Here is a 27,661-nt window from a genome sequence, read left to right as displayed (position 1 = left end):
AAATTCCAGCTGTCTCACTTCAAATCCATGGTGATAAAATGTACACTCAACACTGGAATCCTATTATACATCTCTACATGGTTTGCTTTCCTACTCTTTTAAGATAATTCTAAATCTTTTCATTATGCCTTAACCCTACTGCACCACTTTCCCCTCTTATATGCTCAGCTGATGTCCTGGTTTCATTCTTAAAAAAAAAAAAAGAAAAGAAAAAGAAAGGCATGGAGCACACCACCACTATCTGTACACCTCTAAATCAACACACCCCTCCCACCCCCACATACACACACACTGGAACCCATTTTCTCTACCTTTCTCCTTCACCGTGGCAGAGTCCACATGGCTGGCACGGTTCGGCATCTTACTTGAACCACATTTACGCAACCACTCAAGGACTTCTTTCCTTCTCAGGAACTGACACATAAAATCAATACCAAAACTCAACAAAGATAGCCTAAAAAGAAAAAATAGGTACAGATCAATGTCATATCACTCATCCATTCTTTCAATACCCATTTATTGAACACCTACTACATACCAGGCACTAAGGGAAGAGAATGGTGAATGAGATAAACTAGGTCTCTATCCTAGAAGAATTTATAATCCAGTGGTAGAAACAGATATAAATTTACCAAAAACAAGAGAAGCAGATTGCTTGTGATGGATGCCAGGTAGAAAAGAGAGACTGACTGGATAGATAGCAATGGGGTGGATTCAGAGCCCTAGAAAGGAAGGTCAGGGAATGATGTTCTGAGAGCAGATACATGAAGAAGATAGCAATTTAAAAATTCTTCAGGGAAGAACTTTCCAGGCAAAAAAAAAAAAAAAAAAGCAAGCCCAATAATCATTCTGACGTTGGAGGCAAAGCCAGGCCCAGGGTGGGTGGAGAGCAGTGCATGAAAAAGGCAGGAAGGGTATAGATTATGTGTGCAATTGAGAACATGTTAAAGAATTTCAAGCAATATGCTTGAAATTTCATTTTTAAAAGATCTCTTGCGCTAACCTGTGGAAATTGAACTTTACGGAAACCCAAAAAACTAGTTGGAGAATACTCTCACTTTTTATTTATTAAATCACATAAAACTCCAATAATGCAATGACGGATTAAAAAAAATCCACTTCATCTCAAAAAAACAAAACACAAAAAACAAAAAACCAAAAAAACAAAACAAAACAAAACCACTCCAAAGGTATACATCACAGAGTGTAAAAATCCCACATTCAAAGCAGAGGTGAATTACTTGTCAGGATCCCTTAGTGCTGAAACTGCATATTGAGCCCTCTCCTTTCTTTCTTCCTTCCTTCCTTCCTTCCTTCCTTCCTTCCTTCCTTCCTTCCTTCCTTCCTTCCTTCCTTCTTTCTTTCTTTCTTTTCTTTTTCTTTTTTTCTTTCTGTCTTCTTCCTTTCTTTTCTTTCTCTCTTTCTTTCTTCTTTCTTATTTATTTTCTTTTAATATTTAGCTTTATTAAAGTTTTTTTTAAGGAAAAGAAAAAAACCAGATTTGTGCTTCTGAAAAAAATTTTGGCATAGATTCTAAACAAACACACTAAAGCCATATTCTTTAATCTTCTTAGGTTCATAAATGAGCTATTTCCTTACTTAAGTACAATTAGGAATGGCTTATTTTCTCAATTTTAAGTGAGTTTCTGAAACATATCACATGACACAGAGGATGAGTGGAAATTAGAAATTGTTGCTGCTGTGATAGTTCATGAATTATGCCATCTTTAATTGTATCTGAAATCTAAGACCACCACAAGGAATTAACATATAATTCAATCAGAGTTAAAAGGATATTACCCAAGTTAGCACTGTCAGTTTTCAGCATGCATATGGTGATAAATTAGGAAATCTCTTGTATATTTAAGATTGTCCTCTTAGAACATTTGGATATCCATGTAACACTACCTTTAGGATAAAAATAAGATGGGGAGGCGGTCTGGAGTTGTTTGCAGATATTTTAACACACACTTGAACTAAATATGTGGAAAAATAAATATTTTTACACATGTATAAATTATTCCACTCCCAGAGAGTCATTGCTCTTAGGTAGCCACAGGAGATGGATCTTTTGCACGTAAACGCAGTTGGTTCCCTTGTATGAAAGGCTCTCTGGCTTTCTCTTTGTTTCCCCTTCAGACTTTATGGGGGCCAATGTGTGGACATCTTGAGTCATGCATTTCCTAGACTAATTATTCCAGTGAACTAAGCCTGCTGGGCATTAAGGCTGTGGTTGGTGCTATTACTACTCTGAGATCAACGTTCTCTCCTATTTCACTACGTTCAAGGTCACTACGGAAAGATTTTAAACCCAAAGCGGTGCCTCCAGAGCCCTGGGAATTCAGATAAGGCACTGCTTCTCCTAGTATCACCTACATTCTAGCAGCCTCTCATTACTGCAAGTTGTTTTGTGAATTCTGTAAACCAGGCTAATTTCTCACAATGTTAATAAAACAGATATTTACCTCATGACATTTTTAGAGCAGAGGCGAAGGGACACAATTGATATAGTAATTGTTGCAGGAGGTCATAAGGTCAGATATCACATACCTTCCAGGCATTCCTGGCGCCTTTCCTTCCTCCTCCCGCATAACTCTTCCCAGCACAAAATTTCCCTTTCTCAGATGAGAAAGGAAAAGTACACACCCTCTTCGCTTCCTACCCGCCTTCTGCCTTTTCCCCACAGCTGTTCTTGTTGCATTTTCATTTCTCTGTTCTGGTCCATCGATCCTAAAGGCTTTGGAGTCCTGCCCACCCAAACTGGGTATACTCTCTTCGTGGATTCAGAAGTTCCCTTTCTTCCTCCACTACCAGCTTCCAGCTATCACTACTTTTCTCACTTTCCTTCGTTGAAAACCAGCTTTACCGTGTTCATGATCATTTCTGAGATGTCTTATTAAAAAATAGCCCTCCCCACGCTTCCTTTTTTTTTTTTTTTTTTTAAGCCTGCATTCCAGCCGGCTAGGAGGAGAAAGGTCCCTGTTGAGTTGGGACTCGAGGTTTTATTCATTTTCCCTCCATTACAGGAACACTGCTCCCTCAATCCGCACTGGTAGTAGAAATTCTGCTTAGTTTCTCAAGCCTGTATTTCACTCATCTCAGTCTTCTCTAGCTTCCTCCTCACTCCCTGAGAATGCTGTGTAAAGTTGTATGTGTCACACTTATCCCAATTATTAAAGAAAAAGGACATTTAACTACCATCAATTGAATTCCCAATATAAATGTCCTTTCCTCCTTAAAAGTAACCTCGAATTTTCCTCTTAGGTTGAGTGATCCCGGGAGAAATGAAATATGTAACGTTCTTAACTACTGGCAGCTACATGCAAACAACCACACACATTCGTCTTCAAATACTTTGGTGAGATGATTTCTATTCTTTAAAAAAGGCACTTCCAAGGATATAGTTATTAACATTTTGTCTTTTATGTCTTTCCATAGTTACAACATTTTCACTAAGATAAGCAGCTTTTCAATGAATTTGGTCCTTTCCTGAAGTAATTGTTCAAAATCTCTCTAATCACCACGCTAACTAGGTTTCCTTTGGGGACTGGGGCTAGCGCTGCTCATCTCAGATTGTGAAAGTCTATCCTAAACCCACGCAGCATTCTTATCCAATAGTGATGAAATCCACAGGGTTCAAAAGTTAATTCTTCCATGAATGTGTACCAGGTGCTGGGGAAGGCTGGGAAGGAGAGGCTGAGTGGTACAGATGACTGAGTTCCTGAGGGTCTAGTTGAGCAAAGATATATTTAATACAAAACCAAAAATAACAGCATGAAGTCAATGGAATAATAGTGTGAAGTGCTCAAGGGAGCCCAGAAGAGAAAACAGTCCCATAATGGAAAGAGGAGGGTAACAGGAAGGGAGTTTCACAGCAGACAAGGAGAAGGGGCATTTTTGGCTGAGGAAACAGCCTTGAAATGTAGGCTGTACTTAGAGACCATTTAGCAGTCTGGCGTGGCTAGGGGGTAAATTGGATAATTCCATGGGGAATGAGACAGACACAGAACGTCTACCCCAAATCCTACCATCTGGGGGCCTGGAATCCTTCTTTGTTTCATGTCAGTAAGGCCAAGAAAAGTACTTTTAAAGAAGAATTTTAAAAGATTTGCATGGCTAGTGAAATCTTTGGGATTGTAGGAAGAAATCACAATAATAGTTATAATAGTTATAACTATTATTATTATTTTGTCAAACTCCAAGTGATTTAAGACATACATAGTATTTTATAGCCAAAGGAACTTTAAAGACCACTTCATCCAGCCTACTTATTTTAGAGATGAGGAAATTGAAGCCCAGAGAAAAGTTCCTTGCTGCAAATCCACTCTTAGGAACAAAGCTGAGCTGGAGCACAGATCTCTTGCTTCCTAAGCCAGATCACTTGCCACGAAAATGTGTCAATCTGTGCACCCCCCACCACCGACTTGTCCTATTTCTCAGAGAAGAAAAAACAATGGTTAGAGTTGAAGAGGTTTGCCTGAAGTCACCCAGCTCCTGGTGGCTCAGAGGGGACTCAAACCCAGGACATCGGGGACACGTAGCCAACGCTCTCCTGTAAACATTCTTACTAAAACTAAACCCATTCACGAGGGATGAAGCGTGAGACAGAAGAATGAGTGTGGTAATTAAAGCCCCCGCCAACCCACGTATCTCCAGTCATGACCGGGGTAAGAAATACAAGGGCTGAAAGGGGTCTGCTTTGCCTCAGCTGCCACCAGCCTAACCACGCACGGCTAAGCCTCAAGGAGTTCTCTTTCTTCACTAAGGGCTTAGCTGCAATGTGGTTTAAATTAGACATTTCTTGCCTGAGTAGAACAAATCACTTAGGTTATATGCTGACAAAAAAGGAACAGTCTGCATGCTTGGAAAGCTTAGGGGGAATTAAATTATGTGCTGTCACTTCAGAGTTGTTCCTCTGTCCTGTACACCACCACCTCTCAATTGCCTGCAGGAGCTGCAGAGCCTTGCGTGCAAGCTGTGCCATAACCCAAGGCTTAACATAAACTTCGGGCTCTCAGGTCATTGGGAAATAACAGGTATATCCGGTTGTGCCTTTAGTGCTTGTCTGCACGCAAATTAAAAGCTCGTGCTATGCTGGACTCCTTGGAGCCTCTGGTTACAGAGAAGGGAGGATGCCTTGGAATGGAATTTTCACACAATCGTCCTGTTTGTTTTTCCAGGGAATTGGGTGATAGTGTGTGTTTGTACGAAGTTCGCACCTCTGGGAGGCTGAGCTCAGAAGGGGCGGGATGTGGAGGTGGCCATTTGCCAGGCGATCCTCTAGAGAGCAGGGCTCCAAAAGACCCCACGTCTGAACTTTGAAGGGATGGTAGTGCTTACGGGGGGGCGGCGGGGAGGGGCGGGGTTTGTGCAGATATCAAACTTCCTGGCTAGTAGCAACAATGCCAAGTGCAGAGCTAGGTGAGGAGGGGTGCAGGAAGGGATCTGAAAGCTTGGGGACCATGTACTGAGGCTGTCACCTCCCTAAGGGAGGCTCCCCACCTCCCTAAGTTTTGTGATGCCCCCATTACAATTCAGCCCTGAACCCTCCGGATGGCTGACTGGAGTAGGAATGGAGTGTCCACTCCCTCTTCATGTTTCTTCCCGTGGGACGCAATAGTATTCCCTTTGCTGTGACTACAGCCTCCCCGGCAACTCCCCCGATTAAGTAGGAGAAATCTATGCCTATTGCACTCCAACTGTGAGATTTCGTCTGGCAGGAGTTTGCCTAGCTAGTGCAGCTGGGAAGCAGCAGAGAGTTTTTGCAGTCCGGTGGAACTGAATTCAAATTTCAGTTCAACCAACATAGTGTGTGTGGCCTTGATTGATAACTCCAACTTTTCCTGCCTTGCTTTATTTGTCTGTAAAAAAGGGATTAGAGTAATAGTTACCTCAAAGGGTTGGCTGTGTGGGATTAATGAAATGATTTCTGTCAAGTGCTTGGCACATTGCCTGGCTTAAAATGCTCCATGTATGGCAGTTCTTGCATATATGACAGTACATTATTATTGTTACCATCAGTTTAGTTGGCACAGCTGCCATGCAAAATTTCAGACTGTGGTTCGATCATGGGCTTCGATTTCTGGCTGTGGCTCAGACACCCTCTTGGCTCCACACCTGAGCAGGATTCACATGCCTCTTCCACTGAGCTGGGCTCTCCCAGCTTCCTGACTCAGGCACCACCTGGTCTCCGGGCCGCAGGGGTTTGGGCATCATGCTGTCTGCCTCTTCTTCCTCCTCCTTCCTTGGGCTAAGGTACGTCATCTGCGCAGGTGGCTGTCTTGGGAAGATGACATCTTTCTAGCCAGACACCTGGTGGCGGCGGCTCTGCAATAGCTTAGAGGGTTGCAGTGGTGTTTCAGTTTGTCTCAGGGGGCTATTCTCTTAAAATCAGTAACTGGGACATTATTTTTTCTGAAATCCACCGCACCCTCACCTACTTCCTATGCCAAGACAATAGCCCATTTAGATTTTTCTTGGATGAAGAGATATTCACAAAAAAACGAAAAACACACTCTTAAGTTTAGACAATGGTTCTCAAAGTGTGGTCCAGGGACCCCCTCGGAGTGGCCCCTGAGACCCTTTTCAGGAAATCCACAAGGTTACAGCTGTGGAAATAAAACATTATTCGCCTTTCTAACTCTTATTCTCTTACAAGTTTACCGGGGTTCTTTCTGCAGAAACAGATGTGAGTCACCTGCTATCTTCTGTTAAGTCATAAATTAAAGAGCTTTGTAACAATATTTTTTAAAACTGCCCTCTGACTAAATATTTGTGATTTTGGAAACTAGTTATTTTCCATAAAATGTTATTTATGTTAACATGTATTAGGTTTCTTATTTTTAATGAACTAACAAATATTTTATAATTTTTTCAGCTCTAATTTCTAGAATTGTAAATATTGATAGATATTTAGCTAAACAATAGTTCTCTGGACTCTACAATATTTCTTAAGAGTTTTAAGAGGTTCTGAAAACAAAACATTTGAAAAACATTGAGCTAAGATTTTGGCACTGGGGCCTATGAAATCATTGCTTTTGCTCACTTACTTCTAAATAAAACTATCATTTCTGGGGATTGAAATAGTGTGAATTTTATGGTAATTTCAATATAATGGGTTTGAGTGTAGCAGATCTAGTTACGAAGCCCACATGGAGGCTGCATGTCAACTCTCTGCGTGTTCCAGCCACTGTGTTAAAGGAAGATTTTCTAAGCCCTCCCAAGATATTTGATTGTAAATTGTGGAGATTAAACTGCTGGGCAGATACCAAGGATATGCTGCACAGGGAGGGGAGGAGGGTGTGAGTTGCATCAGGCTCTGGAAACAAGATGGCTTTGCCTGTTGTGGTCTTGGGTTCCTGGAGGGAGTCAGCTCACAGGGCAGGAGAAGGCACTGGGGTGGCCCAGGTCCTTAATAGGCATAACAGTACCAGAGACCTCTACAGTTAGTGTAGTTAGAGGGGCGGGGCTTCTGTAAGACTTAGATTGATACTCAGTAAGTCAACAAATGCGTACTGGTGTGGTATAGATGGGCTTTGGTGCCTGCAGACCTGAATTCCAATCCTGACCCCTCTCACTTGCAACCTCTGTGACATTTGGCAAATAGTTTATTGTCTCTGAGACTTAATCCCTTTATATATAAAGCAGGCTAAATATACCAATATTTTTAGGATGATTGGGAGAAACAAATGAAGCTGTCAATGTAAAGAATAGAAAACAGTGCCTGGCACTTAGGGGGAAATATTAGCTACTTTCTCTGTCTCTGAACTTGTTGTGTGGTGTGGGAGACTCTAAGGGAATGGAGGAGCTTAAGCCACAGGCCCTGGCCTTATGATTATAACATCAGAGAGGAGAATGCTCCTCACATTTAGCAGGGCACAGTGCTCCAACTGTGGTACTCAAAATTGTTGGGGTGTTTACTCCTTGTTGAGTAATATGTGTTAGGAAGCTGAGGCAGGAGGATCCCTTGAACCCAGGAGTTCAAGACCAGCCTGGGCAACACAGAGAGACCCTGTCTCAAAAAAAAAAAAAAAAAAAAAAGATACATATAAGTTGCCCTTCACCTCTCTGATTTGCTGCAGGAAGTCTCAGGTATTGGGTTCAGAGTCCAGAGTAAATGAGAGCAGAAATGGAGGTTCCCACCAGCCCTGAGTCCCTTCAGTGCCCTTGCTGTGGAAGAGGATTCCATTTTACCCCATAGACCCAGGGATTCCACTGGGGTGTGGCTGGTAATCTCAGGGCTCAGGGCTCAGTCACATCCTTACTGCACCAGGAAGTCCCTGAAATAGTGTAGGAGAACGGGGTGCCTGGGGGCATGGCTACTGATTGGAGGCCACAGTGCCTTCTCAAGGCTCAGAAACTGGGAAGCCCTCCTTCCTTCTGCATTCAAACCCTTAAAATGCATAACCCACCAGTGACTGACTGAGCACAATGGGAAAAGGAAAAACGGAGGTTAGTCAGCACCAGAGTACAGATCATTGAATCTAACTTTGCATTTTGGACTGGAGAGCATTCGAGATAATTTCCTCCCTGGCCTTTAAGAAGGGAGAGCTGGGAGTCTCCCGCTCTGCCTTCTGGTACAGGCTCCAGAAGTAGGCTCAGCTTCCCTCAGTGTGGCTGTCAAATGGGCTGTATGCCCCGGGTCTGAGGTCACAGTACACTTTGACTCAGAGCTGTAATGTAAGAAAAAAAAAAAGGCGGTGTTTTCTGGGAAGCTGGATAGCATTGCTTCATTTGTACAAATCACCACCGGGAGGTCCCACGACAGCACTCCCTTGAGTTTTCTCCCAATTGTACTGCACAGCGTGGAGTACTGAACTCTCCTTGGTAGGGAATTGCATGAGTGTTGTCCTGGAGCCTCATTGCCGCAGGGCTATGAAGCATCCACAAAAGCCACAGAGGGACTGGCCAAAAGCCTAGCTTGACGGAAGAGGCCCAGCATGGCCTCATCAGGCTCTTTGGGGAACATGGCATCCCCCTGCCTGAAGAACTGTCTCTGTACTACCTAAGGGTCCTGATGTGGAGTGCGTCTGGGTGAGGAGAAATGAGATGAGGAGAAAGTGCTGCAGAGCTGTCATCTGGGAGTTGGAGGGAAACACAAATTGGCTATTGGTGCTGAGCTCTTCTGCCAACAGCAGATGGTTCTGTGAGATCAGCCTTTTTAAGGCAGCAGCAAATGGCCTCCCACAGAATAATAACAACAGCTAATGATGCCTGAGCACCCAACATGTGCCAGGCACCCTTCTAAAAGCTTTATATGTATTAGTTCATTCAGTCCTCACCACAACTCTGCATAATCGGTACTGGTATCATCTCCATTTTATATCTCCATTCACTTAAGTGTAAGCTGGACCCAGAGAAGCGATTTCTAGCATGGAAGTCACTCTGTTGTAAGTAGGAGAGCCAGATTCAGATTCAGTCTGGCTCTGGAGTGATGCTAGCAACCACTCAATGTGCTGCCTGAGAAAGGCAACGAGGAAGTGACTGGTGCCACCTTGGGCTGTTAGGAATTTGCAGGTGGGTAACAGCACGCCACCCTGGTAGCTGTCACGCTGAACCAAGTGGGGCATATTTTTATTCCTGTGAGGTTCAAGTCCTTGCCATGACTTGGATTTTACTGGACAGAAATAAGGACTTAGTAAGTAGTAGTAATAATGATAATGGCCAACTGTTACTGGGTGCTCACTCTGCCATCAACTACGCTATTTGTTTCCTTACAATCAGTATCTCACTTAATCCTCAAAACCACCCTCTGTGGTTCTCACTGTCTTCTACCAGTGAGGAAGGTCAGGCTCAGAAGGGTTAAATAACATGGCCAAGGTTACAGCTTATAAATAAGAGAGCTGGTGCTCACACCCAAGAGTGCCTGGCCCCAGAAGCCAAACTCATAATGATTGGGTATGCTGGCCATATTGCCTTTAATCTCCTCTGGAGGATTAGAAAAGCCTGGAAGGCATCTGGGCCTGTGCCCAGGGCCTGTAAAGAATTGCCATTCAGGCTGGGCGAGGTGGCTCAAGCCTGTAATCTCAGCACTTTGGGAAGCCGAGACGGGCGGATCATGAGGTCAGGAGATCGAGACCATCCTGGCTAACCCAGTGAAACTCCGTTTCTACTAAAAAATACAAAAAACTAGCCGGGCGAGGTGGCGGGTGCCTGTAGTCCCAACTACTTGGGAGGCTGAGGCAGGAGAATGGCGTAAACCCGGGAGGCGGAGCTTGCAGTGAGCTGAGATCCGGCCACTGCACTCCAGCCTGGGGGACAGAGCGAGACTTCGTCTCAAAAAAAAAAAAAAAAAAGAATTGCCATTCATCTAAGAGGGGATATAGAGGTGTGTGGAGTTGGCTCTCCAATCCTGGCTTCTGTGATGTGTTCCATAGGGATGTGGAGATCTGGAATTTCCCCCTTTTAACGTTTTACCAGCTTTCATCTGGGGATTTCCCTCATTTGTCAGGAAGAGGAGATAATCTGAACACAGGCATATGTATTATTTAAAATAAAAAGTAGGTCTGAAAGACAAGTAAAAGTTTTGTTTTGTTTGTTTTGCTCCATATTGGCAAAGCTGTCAAAGTAACCATCTTTTATAGAAGGAAAAGTATTTAGGTACATTCTACTTGGTACAAAGCCAAGGTTCATAGGGATGGGAATTGGCAAACCTTTTTAGAAGACTGTGAGGATGTAGCATATATGCATATATCCCTATGGCTCAAGCATTTCTATTGAGAATCAATACTGGGGGAACATTTGCAAATGGATTCAGAATTGCACAGAAAAGTGAAATCACTGCAGTGGAGTCTCTAATAATAGAGTTGAGAACAACATAAATGACCATATAAGTCACTGTTGATTGTTGAATAAATAATGTTGGCCAGGCACAGTGGCTCATGCCTATAATCCCAGCACTTTGGAGGCTGAGGTGGGAAGATGGCTTGAGTCCAAGAGTTCGAGACCAGCCTGGACAACATGGCAAAACCCCATCTCTAAAACATACTCAAAAATTAGCCAGGCATGCTGCCATGAGCCTGTGGTCCCACCTACTTGGGAGGCTGAGGCAGGAGGATTGCTTGAGCCTGGGAGGTGGAAGTTGCAGTGAGCCAAGATCATACCATTGCATTCCAGCCTGGACCACAGAGCAAGACCCTGTCTCAAAATAATAATAATAGTAGTGATAATAATAATGTCATGGTCATACTATGCAGCAGTTTAAAATCATGAAACGGCTCTATCTATCTATATGTACAACCGTATGCATGTACATAAATAGAAGGCACATAGTACCCACGGTTACTCTGGGAAGGGGTGGGAGTGTGAGTTTTCTCATTTTTTTCTCATTTTTCTGCATATTTTTATATACTGATTGACTCTCTTACAACAAGAATCTATTTATGTTATCACGTGTGTGTGTGTTTTAAGAACAAATATCTGGCCAAAATAGAAAAATAATTTAATATGCAAAATATTCTGGATGTATAATGAGGCGACTATATAACATAAACCACAGTCCAAAGATTTTTGCCTAGAAGTAGTCCAGACTGGGCCATGCTTTCCCTGGATAGTCTTCCTGCCCTGTTCTAGTCTCTGCCCCTGGGAGTATCAACATGGCCTCTGAAGGCCAGAACACCATCCTAAAGCCACAAGATGCATTTAATAGAAATAAATGTAAAATCTCACATGTAGTATTTTTTTGAAAAATCAATAATACAAGTGCAACTAAAGACTCAGCCAGCTACCAAGTCCTATATTAAAGGATGAAGATGTTTGTTTATCACAATCTTAGTAGAATATAGATGTTTTAACAGTGGGATGCAGATATTTTAAAATGGCAAAAACTTTGTTTGCATTGAAAGTAACATTATATCTAATGAGAAGTAACCACAACCCTCTGGGCTAGACAGAATGTCTTATTTGGGATACTATGTTCAGTTTCAGGCCCATACTCAGATGGACATACTGTTAAGTGGTTATTTAACTATCAATTATTTCTCAAACCCTGGATACACCCGGAGTTTTCAACCGGAATTTTGGTCCATTTGTGGAAAGAGAAAAAAACCTGTGACAGAATGCAGATCTAATGCTAAAAACTAAGAGGTGAATGGAGAGAGAGAGAGGAGAGACAGAGAGAGAGAGAGAGAGAGACATAAAGAAAGACTAGAATCTGGATACTAACCATCCAAAAACCTGGAGGCTGTACCAGTCAACATGTCCATGGCTAGATGTTGTAACCTTAGCTGATCCCAAATGTACATTCTTTTGGTGGTGGGGTGTTTTACTTGTTGCTTTATGTATTTTCTTGGTAACCTGGTAAATATTTATTTTTAGAAAATGAAAATAAAAAGGAAAACCAGTATCCGTCATCTGCCTAAAGATTTTCTATGGTTGGTCAAAGAAATAGGGAAGTAAAATGTTTCCCTATCGACCAAAGTCATGGACAGTAGGCTCCCTGTTTCACTGTTAGAAAAGCTGACTTCAGGCTGGGTGCAGTGGCTCATGGTTGTAATCCCAGTACTTTGGGAGGCCGAGGCAGGTGGATCACCTGATGTCAGGAGTTTGAGACCAGCCTAGCCAACATGTAAAAACCCTGTCTTTACTAAAAATACAAAAATTAGCCAGGCATGGTGTGTGCCCCTGTAGTCCCAGCTACTCAGGAGGCTGAGGCAGGAGAATCGCTTGAACATAGGAGGTGGAGGCTGCAGTGAGTCGAGATGGCACCACTGCACTCCAGCCTGGGCAACAGAGCAAGACTCTGTTAAAAACAAAAACAAACAAACAAAAAAAAAAAAAAAAAAAAAAAAAAAAAAGAGAAGGAGAAGGAGGAGAAGAAAAGTCTATTTCAGGAACTGGAGCGGGTGGTAGTAGAAGCCCAGAGAAGAAACGTGCAAAAGCAACCACAGACCCTGGCATCCCTTCCCTTCGTATGGAATCATCACTGCGCCAAGTCAGTGGGAGCTTCACCCCACAAATATTAAGTAGCAGAGACACATGCTCAAACATTGAGCAAGAGAAGTACGTGCACCAGCTGAGAGCCCAGACAAAGTGACTGACCACCATTACTGTCTTTTAGCCCCAGGACTGGATATTTTGTTCCTTTTTCTTTTTCTTAGTTGCTGTATCTCTCTACTCTCTCTTCTTATTTCCTTCACTCTCTTCCCCTCTGCTCTGACTCTTTACTCTTCTGTGTGAGAGAGAATGAAGGGAGGAAGGGAGACAGCAGAACAGAAAAGGGGGCGCCTGGGGCAAGAGTGGAGGTCTTGAGGGAATGAGGGTGAGGAAGACAGGAGTGGACCCAGAGAAAGGGAAAATGAGAGACAGAATGAGAGAGAAGAAAGGATGAAGCAAGGGGAAGGAAAAGGGCAGAAGGAACCAAAGCAAAGGAAAGAAAGAACTGGGAATGTTGCTGGGAAAAACCATTAAAGCACAGCACCATTTGCAGCGTTTATGAAGCACATGGAACCCTGAGTAGATTATGCCCCTTAACACAGGGGCACAGTAGAACTAAGGGCATGACACTGCTTTATATTGTATTTCTTCTGCTTTCAAAAGGAATTGAAGAAAGCCTAAGATAAAAGAGACAAGATACACTCAAACCCTTCAAAGAACAAGGACGGCAGAGAAAGTACAGGTTAAAATCCATAGTGCTGAGGAGAATGACTGCAATTGAGCACACTTTTTATTAGTCCTGAACTCCAGGAGTGACGTATCAGATGCAGGACCCTGAATTGCAGACCAATCCCACTTTCTTTCCACTGTCCTTGCTTACAAGAAACCCTCAACAGAAGCTAAGAAGGCAATGTAAGATCAAAATGGTGGGAAGATCTTTTTTATGTTCTTATAGTTAACTTTTGATTTTGATATAATTACAGAAGAGTTTCAAGGAATCACAAAGAACTCCCATTTACCCAGATTCTCCAATTAACATTGACCACATTTACTTTCTCATTCTCCCCTCTCTCCCTCTCCTTCTCCCCTAACCCCTCTATTTTTTCCTTGAGCCATTTGAGGGTAAGTGGTATACATTACACCCCTTTACCTCTAAATATGCATTTTGGTGAGAAACTAGAATACATGTAGCTTTCACTACATGTATTTCTGTGGCTTTCACTAACACCAGACAGAGCTCATGGGCAACCAGGTTGGATGGGGAGCAGGAGTAGGAAACTTATTTTAAGCTGCATCTACTTAGCAAGTGACTATCTTTTCTTAGATTAATTTAGGTCAATAAAAATAGCAGAATCTTCTAAATCAGTTTCTCACCAAACTTTACGTAAGACTGAGAAAACATCAATTGTCTACATGAAATAATATTAATAGAAATGAGGATTGGTAGCCAATACCCTTGGTGCTAACCAGTCCATTCAAGAAACCTGGAAACTGCTTAATACAAAGAAAGAATCCTTGTTAGACTGTACAACGCCTTGTCAGCTCCAAATCATACCTTCATCTTTCCATTTTACATCTCTGAAATCTGGATGTATCTTAGAATCCATGATGCAATTATAATTGGTAGCTTCCTTTCTTTGTATTAGTACATAAAAATAAGGGTGCATCCTACAAATGATGGCTTCTGAGATTAGATTAAAATACCTTTTAATTAGCTCTGTGGTTCTCTGCCTGTGTATTGCCAGGAACAAGGAAGTGGAGCATTTCAGGTGAGGAACAGGGTTTTGGTATCAATTCCTAAGATTCCTTTCATGGTCCAGCACATGGGGTGCATCGTCCTACAGCTCCTCCCTCCATCACACCCTCAGCCATTTGGTGTGTCTCTTTATTTCTGCTCCTCTAGCCTAGCAGCACGTGCCTGATTACTGAATCCTGTCCACCCAAATGTCAAGGGCCTACCAGAGACGGCTGCTTCTCCTCCACTCTCCTCAGTGCATGTGGGTATGTGTGTTCGGAGATGACTGGAAAAGCCCAGTGACTACCCATTAAACTGACACAGGGGTCACGCTAGAGAGGAAGACCACGAAGAAAACTGACTTCCAGCCTGATAGCAGAAGGGCAGAGCTTGCTGGGCTACTGGCTCTAAGGGCAATGCATGTATCTGCTGATTTAAAATAATAATAACAATAGTGGCTTTGGGTTTCCTTGGGTTATCCTCCAACCCAAAGAAACCAATGGGCAGACATGTATACATGGAGTGGACTGGTTTGGCTTCCTAGCATGTTCTGCCATCTCTTTTTTTCTGATGACAGAAGAAGCCCCTGGCCACAGGGTAAAACCTGATGCCAGTCTGGACCCCTGGAGTCCTTCTAAGACCCTGGAAGAGAGCTGTTCTCTTTCTCTTTGGTTTGTTAATTTTAGGCTGCTTCCTCGCCATGCAAAGAGAGAAAGCCCAAGCAAAGACCAGCATAGGCAGAGAGCCTGTAGAGCAGCCTGGGTCCTTGCACCCTGTGAAGCATCACAGTTACCTTCTCTGCACATGGGCCAGTGCATTCCTGTTCTGCTTAAACAAGCTTAAGTTGTTCCTTCGAATCAATACAATATAAGGTATTTTAAACCTCTCTCTACTTTAAACTATCCCCCTAGCTTAGCTGTTCTTTTTGAAAGTTATTGGCAACAAACAATTCAAGTTTGAGATTTGGGAGGGCAAAATGCCCATATTCTGTGTTGATTGAAAGGAGATTCCTGGGCCTTAGGTCCCTGCTTTGGTTGAGAAGTTACGATGATAATTAAAGAGCCTGTGTAGATTCTCACTAGAGGGAGGGCTCTGCCTTGAGCTGGGTTGGGGTGCCCACAGGCTGCACTGGATTTATCCAAAGTCCTTATCATGGTACCAGATGGGCCATTCAATGAAGTTTGTACCATAAAGCCCTAAGAACCCCAGGCTTGAAGATTCTCTGCAGGAGGTGTTACCATAGCCAGTCATTTTGGTTTTGCCATAACTGATAAGGGCTTATCTTTCTGACAGCACTTACCAACCTAGTTCCTCTGATTTTTGAGTCATGTCCCAGAAAAAGAGCTGAGCCCAAGGAACTACAGCTTGGAGGACATATCTGATCTATCTGCAATGGCAGGAAAGCATGCATCTAGTTGATCTAAAAACTAGATGGCATTATTGAGGAGCTGGACAGAAGATCTTAGGAACAGCCTCGTTTTATACTTTTTAAAAATAGGAATTTACTTAAAGGCAATTTCCATCTGCTCTCATTCTGGCAGAGGTATTGTAATAAAGGCTTTCAGGAATGTCAACAGCTCAGGATTGGCATTAGCTCATAGATAATTCCCATCTACTAAATTAAAGTCTATGAGAGACTGATGCATGCACCAGAGTCTTGAATTATTAGGCAAGGATCTTGCTAAAGCTGGACATGGGAAGGTTGCTATGAAACTCATTTCAAAGGCTATGTAGGCCAACTCAGCTCTGTGAAACCAATGCTTATTATTAAACCAATGCGACTGCTCAAAAACTAAAACTCCATCACTATCTAAGTTCCCTATCATGGTGTGTGAAATCATTTCCAGAAAACTTTCCAAAAGATACCAAATAAAAGCCATCACAGGCTGGACACGGTGGCTCACGCCTGTAATCCCAGCTACTCAGGAGGCTGAGGCAGGAGAACCTGGCAGGTGGAAATTGCAGTGAGCCGAGATCAGGCCATTGCACTGTAGCTCGGGTGACAGAGTGAGACTCCATCTAAAAAAAAAAAAAAAAAAAAAAAAAAATCCACACAAAAAGACATTTCTTTCTCAGGTCAGCAAATTGATTGCTGCTTTCAATCTCTCAAGAAGTCAGATTCTCTTCAGACACTTCTTTGTGTTTCTTTACAATGTAATCAATCATTCCAGGCTCAGCTATGAGGCACAGTCCACTGGCCTCCCTCATAACCAATTTAATTGCAAAGGGTTAGCATACTATTTTTTCTCTGCTATTCTCAGAATTCTCAATTATGAAAACAAAAACAATATTTAAAAAGTTCTTCCAGCTGCTTTTTTTTTTGAGACAGAGTCTCACTTAAACTCTGCTGTCCAGGCTGTAGTGCAGTGGAGCAGTCTCTGCTCACTGCAACCTCTGCCTCCCACGTTCAACCAATTCTGCTGCCTTCTCCCCGATCCCCGAGTAGCTGTGATTACAGGTGTGGGCCACCACGTCCGGCTAACTTTTGTATTTTTAGTAGAGATGGGGTTTCACCATGTTGGCCAGGCTGGTCTCGAACTCCAGACCCCAAGTGATCCGCCCGCTTGGGCCTCCCAAGGTGCTGGGGGATCACAGGCGTGAGCCACTGTGCCCAGCCCCAGGTGTTTTTGTTTGTTTGTTTGTTTGTTTTGTTTTTGTTTTTGTTTTAAGGAAGGCAGGAAAAATGGCATTTGGGTCTCTTATCTGCAATTTTCTTACGTGGAAACTTATGTGAAGGATCTGGAGTGGGACTTCGTGGCTTTAAGCCCTGACTCCACTTCTTGATGGCTGCGTGACCTGGGTTAAATCACGCAGCCTCTCTGAACACCAGTTTATTAATCTGTAAAACAGGTCAATCATAGCAGAAGATTCGCCGCGCGGGTGGAGCTCAAAGTGCAGGGTTGTCCGTGGTGAACCCATCACTTTTATATTTGTCCTTTGATGAAGCCAGCACAATTCCTACCTGGTTAACTAGATACACTTCACTTCTTCCCTCGAGTTCGCCCTTCCCCCCGCCTCGTGAAGTCCTTGTTCTCTTAGCTGTCTTGAAAATTCTATGCATCAACACGTAGGAAAGGGCGCGCCGGGCGGGGGAAGCCACCCCCGCCCGAGCGCCTCCGGCTTCCCTTTTAAAGGGAGCGCCCCTTTCGCGACCGCACACGTGCTCAGGAAGACCACAGAGCCGCGGGTGAGCGGCGAGGTCGCAATGCGCGCCCGGGCACGGCTTGCGGGTGGTGGCCCAAGCGTCCGCCTCGCTGGCCTGGCAGGCGCGACCGTGCGTGCGCAGCCGAGGGTGGTGGCGGCCTGCACCCCACGCCAAGGGTGGTGGTGGCCGGCACCCCACCCTCGGCCGCCGCCTCTGCGTGTCAGGTGCCGTGAGAAGCGCGGGAGGGGCAGCCACAGGCAGCGCCCAGGGATATGACTGGAGCCGACTTTCCAGAAGCTGCGCACGCAAAGCCCAGCTCCGCACGCAAGGGGGAGGCGACAGCAGAAACTTTTCAACCCGATATTCGCCGGAACGCGGAGATTTGCCTCCTCTAGCCACCCTCCGCCCCGCTCGGATCCGCCCCGCTAGCTCCCCCAACCCCCCCCAGTCACCCCAGCTTGGCTCCCCGCCCTGCGCCAACGGCTTCCGTCGCAGCCTGGGCGGCCCCGAGCCCTCCAGCGGGCGGCGCCACCTGGAGTGGTCTCTACGCGGGAAATCTCAGCGTCAGCTGCGCCCCAGGAGCCTTTGTGTTCCCAAGCACTGTCAGGGCCCCGGGGCGGGGGAGCGGCTACTTTTACCGATCTCGCCGCAAAAACTGGAAAAAACTTTGCACGCCAAAGAGCCTCCACTGAGGTGGCAATTTGTTTGCGAGAACCTAAGATAAAATTTAAACAACAACAAACCAGGGGCGCTCTGAGGCAGGGCCCTGTGAAGCAAACCGCTGCCACTACACTGGCTTTCCGGGAAGCAAGCTCGAGACCGGGAGAGGGAAGGGAGGTCGTGCGCTGGGGGCGGGGCGCGCTCCCACGTCTAGAGCACCGGCAGGGGCAGGTGGTCCCGAGCGCGGTTCTGGGGACACTGTGGAGCTTCGATTGGAGGTGGCTGTGATGAAGAGCGGTTACCGCACAATGGAAACATGGGCACCTCCGCTCCCAGGAAAGCCTGCTGGTAGAGTTCCGAGGCCAGCCGGTGCGCCCCGACTGGAGTCCGGGTCAAAGCGGCGTGGTGTACGGCGCGCCCCGCCCCCCGCAGGCCCCGCCCCGCCAGGTCGCGCTGCCCTCCTTAAAACCCGGAGGAGCGGGATGGCGCGCTTTGACTCTGAGGTGGGAGCGAGCGCTTCTGCGACGCCAGCTGTGAGAACCGCAAGGGCATGGGAATTGACGCCACTCACCGACCCCCAGTCTCAATCCCAGCGCTGTGAGGAAACCTCGACTTTACCAGGTCCCCAAGTGCAGCGGGGCTCGGCGAGCGAGGCACCTTTCTCCGTCCCCATCCCAATTCAAGCGCTCCTGGCACTGACGACGCCAAGAGACTCGAGTGGGAGTTAAAGCTCCCAATAGAGGCAGTAGGTGTCCAGGGCAGGCCTGCGGGTTCCTGTTGACGTCTTACCCTAGGCAAAGGTCCCAGTTCCTTCTCGAAGCCGGTTGTCCCGCGCCACTGGAAACCGCACCTCCCCGCAGGTCAGTCTGTCTGCGGAGCCGCTGCCCCGCGACCTCTTCAGGTGGATTCTTGCAGGTAGGGAATGGCGTGGTAGGCACTTTAAAGGAAATCAAGCGCCACCGCCTCGATGCCCGCATCGTTGTCCCCAAATTGCAGGAACCGTTACGCACCTTGCGGGGAGGGGAAGAGGTTGGCGCTGGGTTACAGCGAGATGGAAACACGCCCCTTCTCTTCTCCAAGGGAGACTGGGTTGGGGATGGGAAGGGGTGTTTTTGGCCATTTCTCCAGAGAGTCAGCTCCGACCTCTCCACCCAACGGCACTCAGTCCCCCGAGGCGGGGGTAGGGGCGTGCGGCGCCCGCTCCTGTCTCTGCACCCCTGAGTGTCACGCCTTCTCCTTTCTGTCCCCAGCATGGGCACCAGCCTCAGCCCGAAGGACCCTTGGCCTCTAAACCCGCTGTCCACCCAGCAGACCACGCTCCTGCTACTCCTGTCGGTGCTGGCCGCTGTGCATGTGGCCCAGTGGCTGCTGAGGCAGCGGAGGCGGCAGCTCGGGTCCACGCCCCCGGGCCCGTTTGCTTGGCCACTGATCGGAAACGCGGCGGCGGTGGGCCAGGCGCCTCACCTCTCGTTCGCGCGCCTGGCGCGGCGCTACGGCGACGTCTTCCAGATCCGCCTGGGCAGCTGCCCCATAGTGGTGCTGAATGGCGAGCGCGCCATCCACCAGGCCCTGGTGCAGCAGGGCTCGGCCTTCGCCGACCGGCCGTCCTTTGCCTCCTTCCGTGTGATTTCCGGCGGCCGCAGCATGGCTTTTGGCCACTACTCGGAGCACTGGAAGGTGCAGCGGCGCGCAGCCCACAGCACGATGCGCAACTTCTCCACGCGCCAGCTGCGCAGCCGCCAAGTGCTCGAGGGCCACGTGCTGAGCGAGGCGCGCGAGCTGGTGGCGTTGCTGGTGCGCGGCAGCGCGGACGGCGCCTTCCTCGACCCGAGGCCGCTGACCATCGTGGCCGTGGCCAATGTCATGAGTGCCGTGTGTTTCGGCTGCCGCTACAGCCACGACGACCCCGAGTTCCGTGAGCTGCTCAGCCACAACGAGGAGTTTGGGCGCACGGTGGGCGCGGGCAGCCTGGTGGATGTGATGCCCTGGCTGCAGTACTTCCCCAACCCGATGCGCACCGCCTTCCGCGAATTCGAGCAGCTCAACCGCAACTTCAGCAACTTCGTCCTGGACAAGTTCTTGAGGCACTGTGAAAGCCTTCGGCCCGGGGCCGCCCCCCGCGACATGATGGACGCCTTTATCCTCTCTGCGGAAAAGAAGGCGGCCAGGGACTCGGACGATGGTGGCGCGCGACTGGATTTGGAGAACGTGCCGGCCACTGTCACTGACATCTTCGGCGCCAGTCAGGACACCCTGTCCACCGCGCTGCAGTGGCTGCTCCTCTTCTTCATCAGGTAAAGCCTCTGGGAGGTGTGGGCCAGGTCTTTTCTCCTCTGAAAAAGGCGGAGTAGAGACAGAATATGCTGAGTTTGCAAGCAGCGCCCCAGGTGTTTCGCTCCAGGTCCCCACCCCTCAAAAACCAAGATCGCGTCGGGAAAGAGACGACCAAGGGACACACAGTGAGGGCTGAGACACGCGCACGCGCCCCACCCAGCGGTGCCCCGACCCCTCCGCAGCTCCTATCCTGTCTCTATCCTCCCCTCCCCTGCTTGCCGGTGAGAACACATTTGCAAGACCCCTCCACTCCCCGGAAAAACAAGAGTTTTTAAGTGCCTGGAGATGGGCCCTGATATCTCTCTCCCTGGCGCAGTACAAGCAGAACTGGAATAATTCCGAAAGAAAGGGTGACGCCATAAATATGTTAAACACAGTAGCCTCTCCTCGGCTCGTTCTCGGCGTGGATCCGAGGCCGCCCAACCCTGGTGCTAAAAGCGGGCCGCCCGTCAGGGCTTTGTTCCAGGCCAAGGAAGCCCATGGAGCCCGGGCTTCTGTGCGGGCTTCTGTAACCCGCACAGAAGCTTTCAGAAGGTGGCCACAACTAGCGGGCAGTGCTAGGTTTATAAAACCTGCGCGCTAGGAGTTTGAGAAATGCCGGGGTAGAAGACAATCACTTTTACAAGTGCAGAGTAGCATCCAGAAAGGCAGATGGGATATCCAGGAGGCGCCTGCAGACCTTTCTGGCCCCTGCGCTCGACTTGGTTAGCGGACCCCCTGATGCCCACGTTGGTCTCTATACTAAGCTCCGACATGCACGGATTCAATAGGTTCCTGGTGTCGGGTTGCCAGATTTGGCAAAAGAAAAGTAAGTTTTACACGGGAATACTTACACTAAAAGATTAGCCCCTGTTAATCTGAAATCTATATTTAACTGGGCGGCCTGTAGTATTTACTCTGGAAACAGTACCCGTAGGGGCAAATCTTGATTGCCGAAGAGACCAGAAATCCTGGTTGTGTCATTTCTTGGCACACAAGTGAGCAACTGGAGATGCTGAATCTGCAGGAGCCACAGTAAGGTGTTTGGAAGGCAGAGAATGCTGTTTTCTTATTAAAATCCACTGCAGTCTGTATTTCCTTAGATACTGTACAGCTACCTTCACAAATTAAAAGTTTATACTTAAAATGGCTTTTTAGTATTAAAACCATAGAAGCACCCATGGTGGGTGAGGGAGAGGCAGAAATAGAATAAAGAAAAGTCAGCCAGAGATCAGGGAAAAGGAAATCCCAGAATAGGATCCATAGGTTTTTGTGCATCCCCAGATAGGCATTTTAACTTTTGAAACGGCCTTTTTCATTAGAACCACAGTAGTTCTCCGAGTACTCCAATTAGGCGGCAAAAAGAAATAAAACGATTTGGGGGTCACTTTCAATTCAATATGCTGATACTTCTTTTTCCTTTTTAGTGAAAAGACAGTATGACAGGGTTTGGCAAATTACACGATCTCTTTTTGTATATACGTTTTATTGAAGCAGTCATGCCCGTTCACTTATACATTGTTTATGGCTGCGTTCACTCTACAACACAGGGCAGAGCGGAGTAGTGCAACAAAGAGGGTTTGGTTCACAAAGTCTAAAATAGATACTATCTGGCTCGGCAGACTCCTGCAATATAACGTTGAAGAAGCGATTTTAAAAATAACTCTCCATTTCATCACATATGTGTATACATTTTTTTTTCGGAGTTGCAAACAATCAGTTACATGTTTTCTGACTTCTAACACTTTGACTTAAGGTAGTGGACATTTCTAATCTTTTAATATTTATTTTGGTAATTTTTGATGACTACATAGTATTTTGCCATGATAATGTATATTTATATATAATCATTTATTGAACTTTTACGTTGATCATTGGCCTTGATTGCATTTTTAAAATTTTTATTTTAATTTTATGTATTTACTTACCCTAGAGACAGGGTCTCACTATGTTGCCCAGGCTGGTCCCAAACTCCTGGGCTCAAGCAGTTCTCCCACTGCTCTCTGGCAGGTAGCTGGGGCTACAGGTGTGTACCACCATGTCTGGCTAATTTTTAGAATTTTAGGTCCTGTTGTGGGCCTCTATTTGTGTGCCTCTTAAATTATTTTCTGAAAATACATTTCTGGGCATGGATTGCTGGGTTTAAAATGAGGTGGGAAGAGGTTATCCTCATGTCTCTTGCCTTGTACTAAGATTTTGTTTTTTAAAAAGATTGTATCAGTTGGTATCATCAACAGTGAGTAAGTATTACAGTTTGTACCATAATCTTATGAACATTAGGAATTGACTTTTAAATTTAAAAAATACAGTATGTAGCTTTATCCATCAGGACACCAATTATCTTTGTATAAAATGAGAACAGCATGTCTGTTGGAATTGTCCAGGGAAATGAGGGAGAAAAAAATTTACTTTCACATTTTAACTTTTGTGGGCCCTGGGTGCTTTTGCCTTTGTAGATTCCTTACACCATAAAAAAATTAAAAATTTAAATTTTATGACTACCCTGATATAAAGATGAATACATTAAATGAGGTATGAAAATATTTTCTTCTACCTAAAAGTGAGTTTTTTTAGGTCTGAAGATTGTAAAAGACAAAACTATTTTCACGGGCCCCTAAAAAGTGTTGTGGGCCCTAGGCACTGTCCCTGCAGTACCTAATGGAAAAGTTGGCCTTATCTACTACTGTGCTTTTTGAGGCTGGGAAAACTTAGAGTTTTTTGACTTAAAATGGGAAAGAGAGTGTTAATCATGCAAGGCCTATTACAGGAAATATAATTCCTAAAGTCCATCTTGTAATTTAGTGAGAAATTAGGAAGCTGTTTTAGATTTTTTTTTTCCCCAGAAATATTAATTTAGTCACTGAGCTAGATAGCCTATTTAAGGAAATGTGGAATTAAAATTAATTTATAATGTGCTTTCTAGATGAAATAAGAATTTTGGTCACTTGCTTTTCTCTCTCCACATTAAACACCAAACAGGTATCCTGATGTGCAGGCTCGAGTGCAGGCAGAATTGGATCAGGTCGTGGGGAGGGACCGTCTACCTTGTATGGAGGACCAGCCCAACCTGCCTTATGTCCTGGCCTTCCTTTATGAAGCCATGCGCTTCTCCAGCTTTGTGCCTGTCACCATTCCTCATGCCACCAATGCCAACACCTCTGTCTTGGGCTACCACATTCCCAAGGACACCGTGATTTTTGTCAACCAGTGGTCTGTGAATCATGACCCAGTGAAGTGGCCTAACCCAGAGAACTTTGATCCAGCTCGATTCTTGGACAAGGATGGCCTCATCAACAAGGACCTGACCAGCAGTGTGATGATTTTTTCAGTGGGCAAAAGGCGGTGCATCGGCGAAGAACTGTCTAAGATGCAGCTTTTTCTCTTCATCTCCATCCTGGCTCACCAGTGCAATTTCAGGGCCAACGCAAATGAGCCTGCGAAAATGAATTTCAGTTATGGTCTGACCATTAAACCCAAGTCATTTAAAGTCAATGTCACTCTCAGAGAGTCCATGGAGCTCCTTGATAGTGCTGTCCAAAAGTTACAAGCTGAGGAAACTTGCCAATAAGAAGCAAGAGGCAAGCTCAAATTTTAGAAATACATCTTCGGAGATGGGGAGTAAAATTCAGTTTTTTTCTAGTTCCTCTTTTGTGCTGCTTCTCAATTAGCCTTGAGGGTGAGCATAAATCAACTGTTCGTCAGGTGAGATGTGCTCCATACCCAGTGGTTCTTCATGAGTAGTAGGCTATACAGGAGATTCTGGGAGATTTTTTTGAGTCGAAGACTTAAAGGGTCCAATGAATTATTATATGTATATACTGCATCTTGGTTATTTCTAAAGGTAGTATTCTTTGGAGTTAAAATGCACATATAGACACATACACCCAAACGCTTACACGAAACTATTGAATGAAGAAGTAGGTAACCAGGCCATTTTTGGTGAGAATACAAGATTGGTCTCCCATATGCAGAAATAGACAAAAAGCATATTAAACAAAGTTTCAGAATATATTGTTGAAGAGACAGACACAAGTAATTTCAGTGTAAGGTGTGTGATTGAAGGTGATAAGGGAAAAGATAAAGACCAGAAATTTCCTTCTCACCTTTTCAGGAAAATAACTTAGACTCTAGTATTTATGGGCGGATTTATCCTTTTGCCTCCTGGTATACTTCCTTACTTTTAAGGATGGATCATAAAGTCAGTTGCTCAAAAAGAAATCAATAGTTGAATTAGTGAGTATAGTGGGGGTTCCATGATTTATCATGAATTTTAAAGTATACATTGTTAAATTGTAAAACTCCAAGCTGACGTTGTACCTCTCTTGCTTGCCAAAGTACAGATTTTCAATTATGAGCAAAGAAAAAAAAAAAAAAGATAACCAGCCCAGCCAAGCTTTAAATTATGTGATTGTAATGTACTGATTTCATAAGTCTCATAGGTTAAAAAAAAAAAGTCACCAAATAGTATGCAATATATTACTTAATTGCCCATAAGCAGTATATTAGTATTATCTTGTTCAGGAAAAGGTTGAATAATATATGTCTTGCACAATATTGCAAATCGAAAAGTACAACCAATGCAACCAAGTGTGCTAAAAATGAGCTTGATTAAATCAACCACCTATTTTTGACATGGAAATGAAGCAGGGTCTCTTCTTCACCCAAATTTTGGCAAATCTCAAAATCAGATCCTAAGATGTGTTCTTATTTTTATAAATTCTTTATTGAAATTCTATTATAATACAGAATCTCGTTTTGAAAATAACCTAGTTAATATGTTAAAATTCCAAGTTCATGGCATACTTAAATTTTAACTAAATTTTAAAACCATTCTGATTATCGATTTCCAGTTGAAGTTAGTGGAAATCTGACCATTATCCTGTGGAAGGCAGAGAAATCTAAGCTGTGTCTGCCCAATGAATAATGGAAAATGCCATGAATTACCTGGATGTTCTTTTTACGAAGTGACAACAGTTGGGGACAGAACTCCCATTACAACTGACCAAGTTTCTCTTCTAGATGATTTTTTGAAAGTTAACATTAATGTCTGCTTTGTGGAAAGTCAGAATCAGAAGATAGTCTTGGAAGCTGTTTGGAAAAGACTGTGAAGGTGAGGTCAGTTGTGTTTTTTAAGATGGCAGTTACTTTGGTAGCTGGGAAAGCATAAAGCTCAAATGAAATGTATGCATTAACATTTAGAAAAGTGAACTGAAGTCTCAAGTTTTAAATTTCATTGCAATTAAACTTCCAAAGGAAGTTCTGCAGTGTCCTAAGTGCTAAGTGATTATTACATTTTGTTTAGCTTTTTGGAATCTTTGTACCAAAATTTAAAAAAAGGGAGTTTATGATAGTTGTGTGCATGTGTGTTGGGGGGTGGGTGATGGTAAGAGAAAAGAGAGAAAGACTGAAAAGAAGGAAAGATGGTTAAACATTTTCCCACTCATTCCTAATTAATTAATTTGGAGCACAAAATTCAAAGCATGAACATTTAGAAAAAAGATGTTTGGCGTAGCAGAGTTAAATCTCAAATAGGCTATTAAAAAAGGCTACAACATAGCAGATCTGTTTTGTGGTTTGGAATATTATAAAATTTCATGTAATTTTATTTTAAAATTTCATAGCTATACTTCTTGAATATAAAAAATCATGCCAGTATTTTTAAAGGCATTAAAGTCAACTACAGAAATCAGGCTTGCCCAATACATTTAAATTTTTTGGCACTTGCCGTTCCAAAGTATTATGCCCCAGCAAGGCTTAGACAGTGAATTTGGGCTGCTGTAGCCTATTTTTTTTAGATTGGGAAATGTATAGCAGCAAAATTAATCATGAACCAATCTGAATGCCTCATTACGTCAACCAGGTCCAGATGTGCTGCAATCTGTTTTTATGTATGTAGGCCCAGTCGTCATCAGATGCTTGCGGCAAAACGAAAGCTGTGTTTGTATAGAAGAAAGTAAGGTGCTTGGAGGTTACCTGGCTTATTTAGTATGTTTATAACCTAGTTAAAGAAAGGATAGGAAACAAAAAACGAATACAAATAACTGAATTTGGAGGCCGGAGAAATAAGATTACTGCTTTAATCAGAAAGCCTCATTGTATTTCTACAGGAGAGAGAATGTATTTGCTGACAACCATTAAAGTCAGAAGTTTTACTCCAGGTTATTGCAATAGTTAAAGTAGAATGTTTATTAAATGCTTCATTTGTATGTCAAAGCTTTGACTCTGTAAGAAAATTGCTTTTTTCCAAAACAAAAAGATGTCTCAGGTTTGTTTTGTGACTTTTCTAAAAGCTTTCATGTCCCAGAACTTAGCCTTTACCTGTGAAGTGTTACTACAGCCTTAATATTTTTCTAGTAGATCTATGTTAGATCAAATAGTTGCATAGCAATATGTGTTAATTTGTGTGTTTTTAGCTGCGACACAACTGTGTGATTAAAAGGTTTACTTTAGTAGACATTTATAACTCAAGGATACCTTCTTATTTAATCTTTTCTTATTTTTGTACTTTATCATGAATGCTTTTAGTATGTGCATAATAGCTATGATGCATAGTTGTAACCAAAATACATTCTGGGGAAACAACATTTATATATAGCTTTTACTGTTTGATATACCAAATTAAAACAAAAATTGTTATCTCATTACTTATACTGGGACACCATTACCAAAATAATAAAAATCACTTTCATAATCTTGTTACGAAGTTTCATTTTATGTTGTAGCAAATATAGTCTAATGCATCACTTTATTTCAACTGTTGCTATGGATTATTCAATTAAAATATTGCACTGTAAACATTTTATTTGTCCATTCTACATTTCAGGCCGAGGCTGCATGCTTTTTGTTCCTGTAAGTTTTCATCAACCAAATTTCTAATCTCTGTATTTTTGAATTTCTAAGAACATGGAAGTTACATTTCAATGCAAACAATCAAG

The 27,661-nt window shown here is 44.3% G+C and overlaps 1 protein-coding gene across 3 annotated transcripts; it reads left to right on the top strand.

Annotated features, from left to right (window-relative positions):
* Positions 1 to 4,540: 4,540 nt before the first annotated feature.
* On the top strand, positions 4,541 to 27,421 carry LOC104680972 (cytochrome P450 1B1). Of its 3 annotated transcripts, none has more exons than XM_030921099.1 (3): positions 4,541 to 4,667; positions 19,664 to 20,707; positions 23,706 to 27,421. In XM_030921099.1, the coding sequence occupies exons 2-3, from the start codon at positions 19,665 to 19,667 to the stop codon at positions 24,292 to 24,294; spliced, it is 1,632 nt and encodes a 543-aa protein (XP_030776959.1). In that variant the 5' UTR covers positions 4,541 to 4,667; position 19,664; the 3' UTR covers positions 24,295 to 27,421. The 3 variants fall into 3 exon arrangements, with proteins under 3 accessions (XP_030776959.1, XP_010385383.2, XP_030776958.1); XM_010387081.2 differs by lacking the exon at positions 4,541 to 4,667 and adding an exon at positions 18,878 to 19,273 and having other exon boundaries at positions 23,706 to 27,417; XM_030921098.1 differs by lacking the exon at positions 4,541 to 4,667 and adding an exon at positions 19,201 to 19,328 and having other exon boundaries at positions 23,706 to 27,417.
* The last annotated feature ends 240 nt before the right edge of the window (positions 27,422 to 27,661 follow it).

The sequence above is a fragment of the Rhinopithecus roxellana genome, chromosome 17 (assembly GCF_007565055.1).
Source record: "Rhinopithecus roxellana isolate Shanxi Qingling chromosome 17, ASM756505v1, whole genome shotgun sequence".
NCBI lineage: Eukaryota > Metazoa > Chordata > Mammalia > Primates > Cercopithecidae > Rhinopithecus > Rhinopithecus roxellana.
This window is presented reverse-complemented; position numbering and strand designations above follow the sequence as displayed.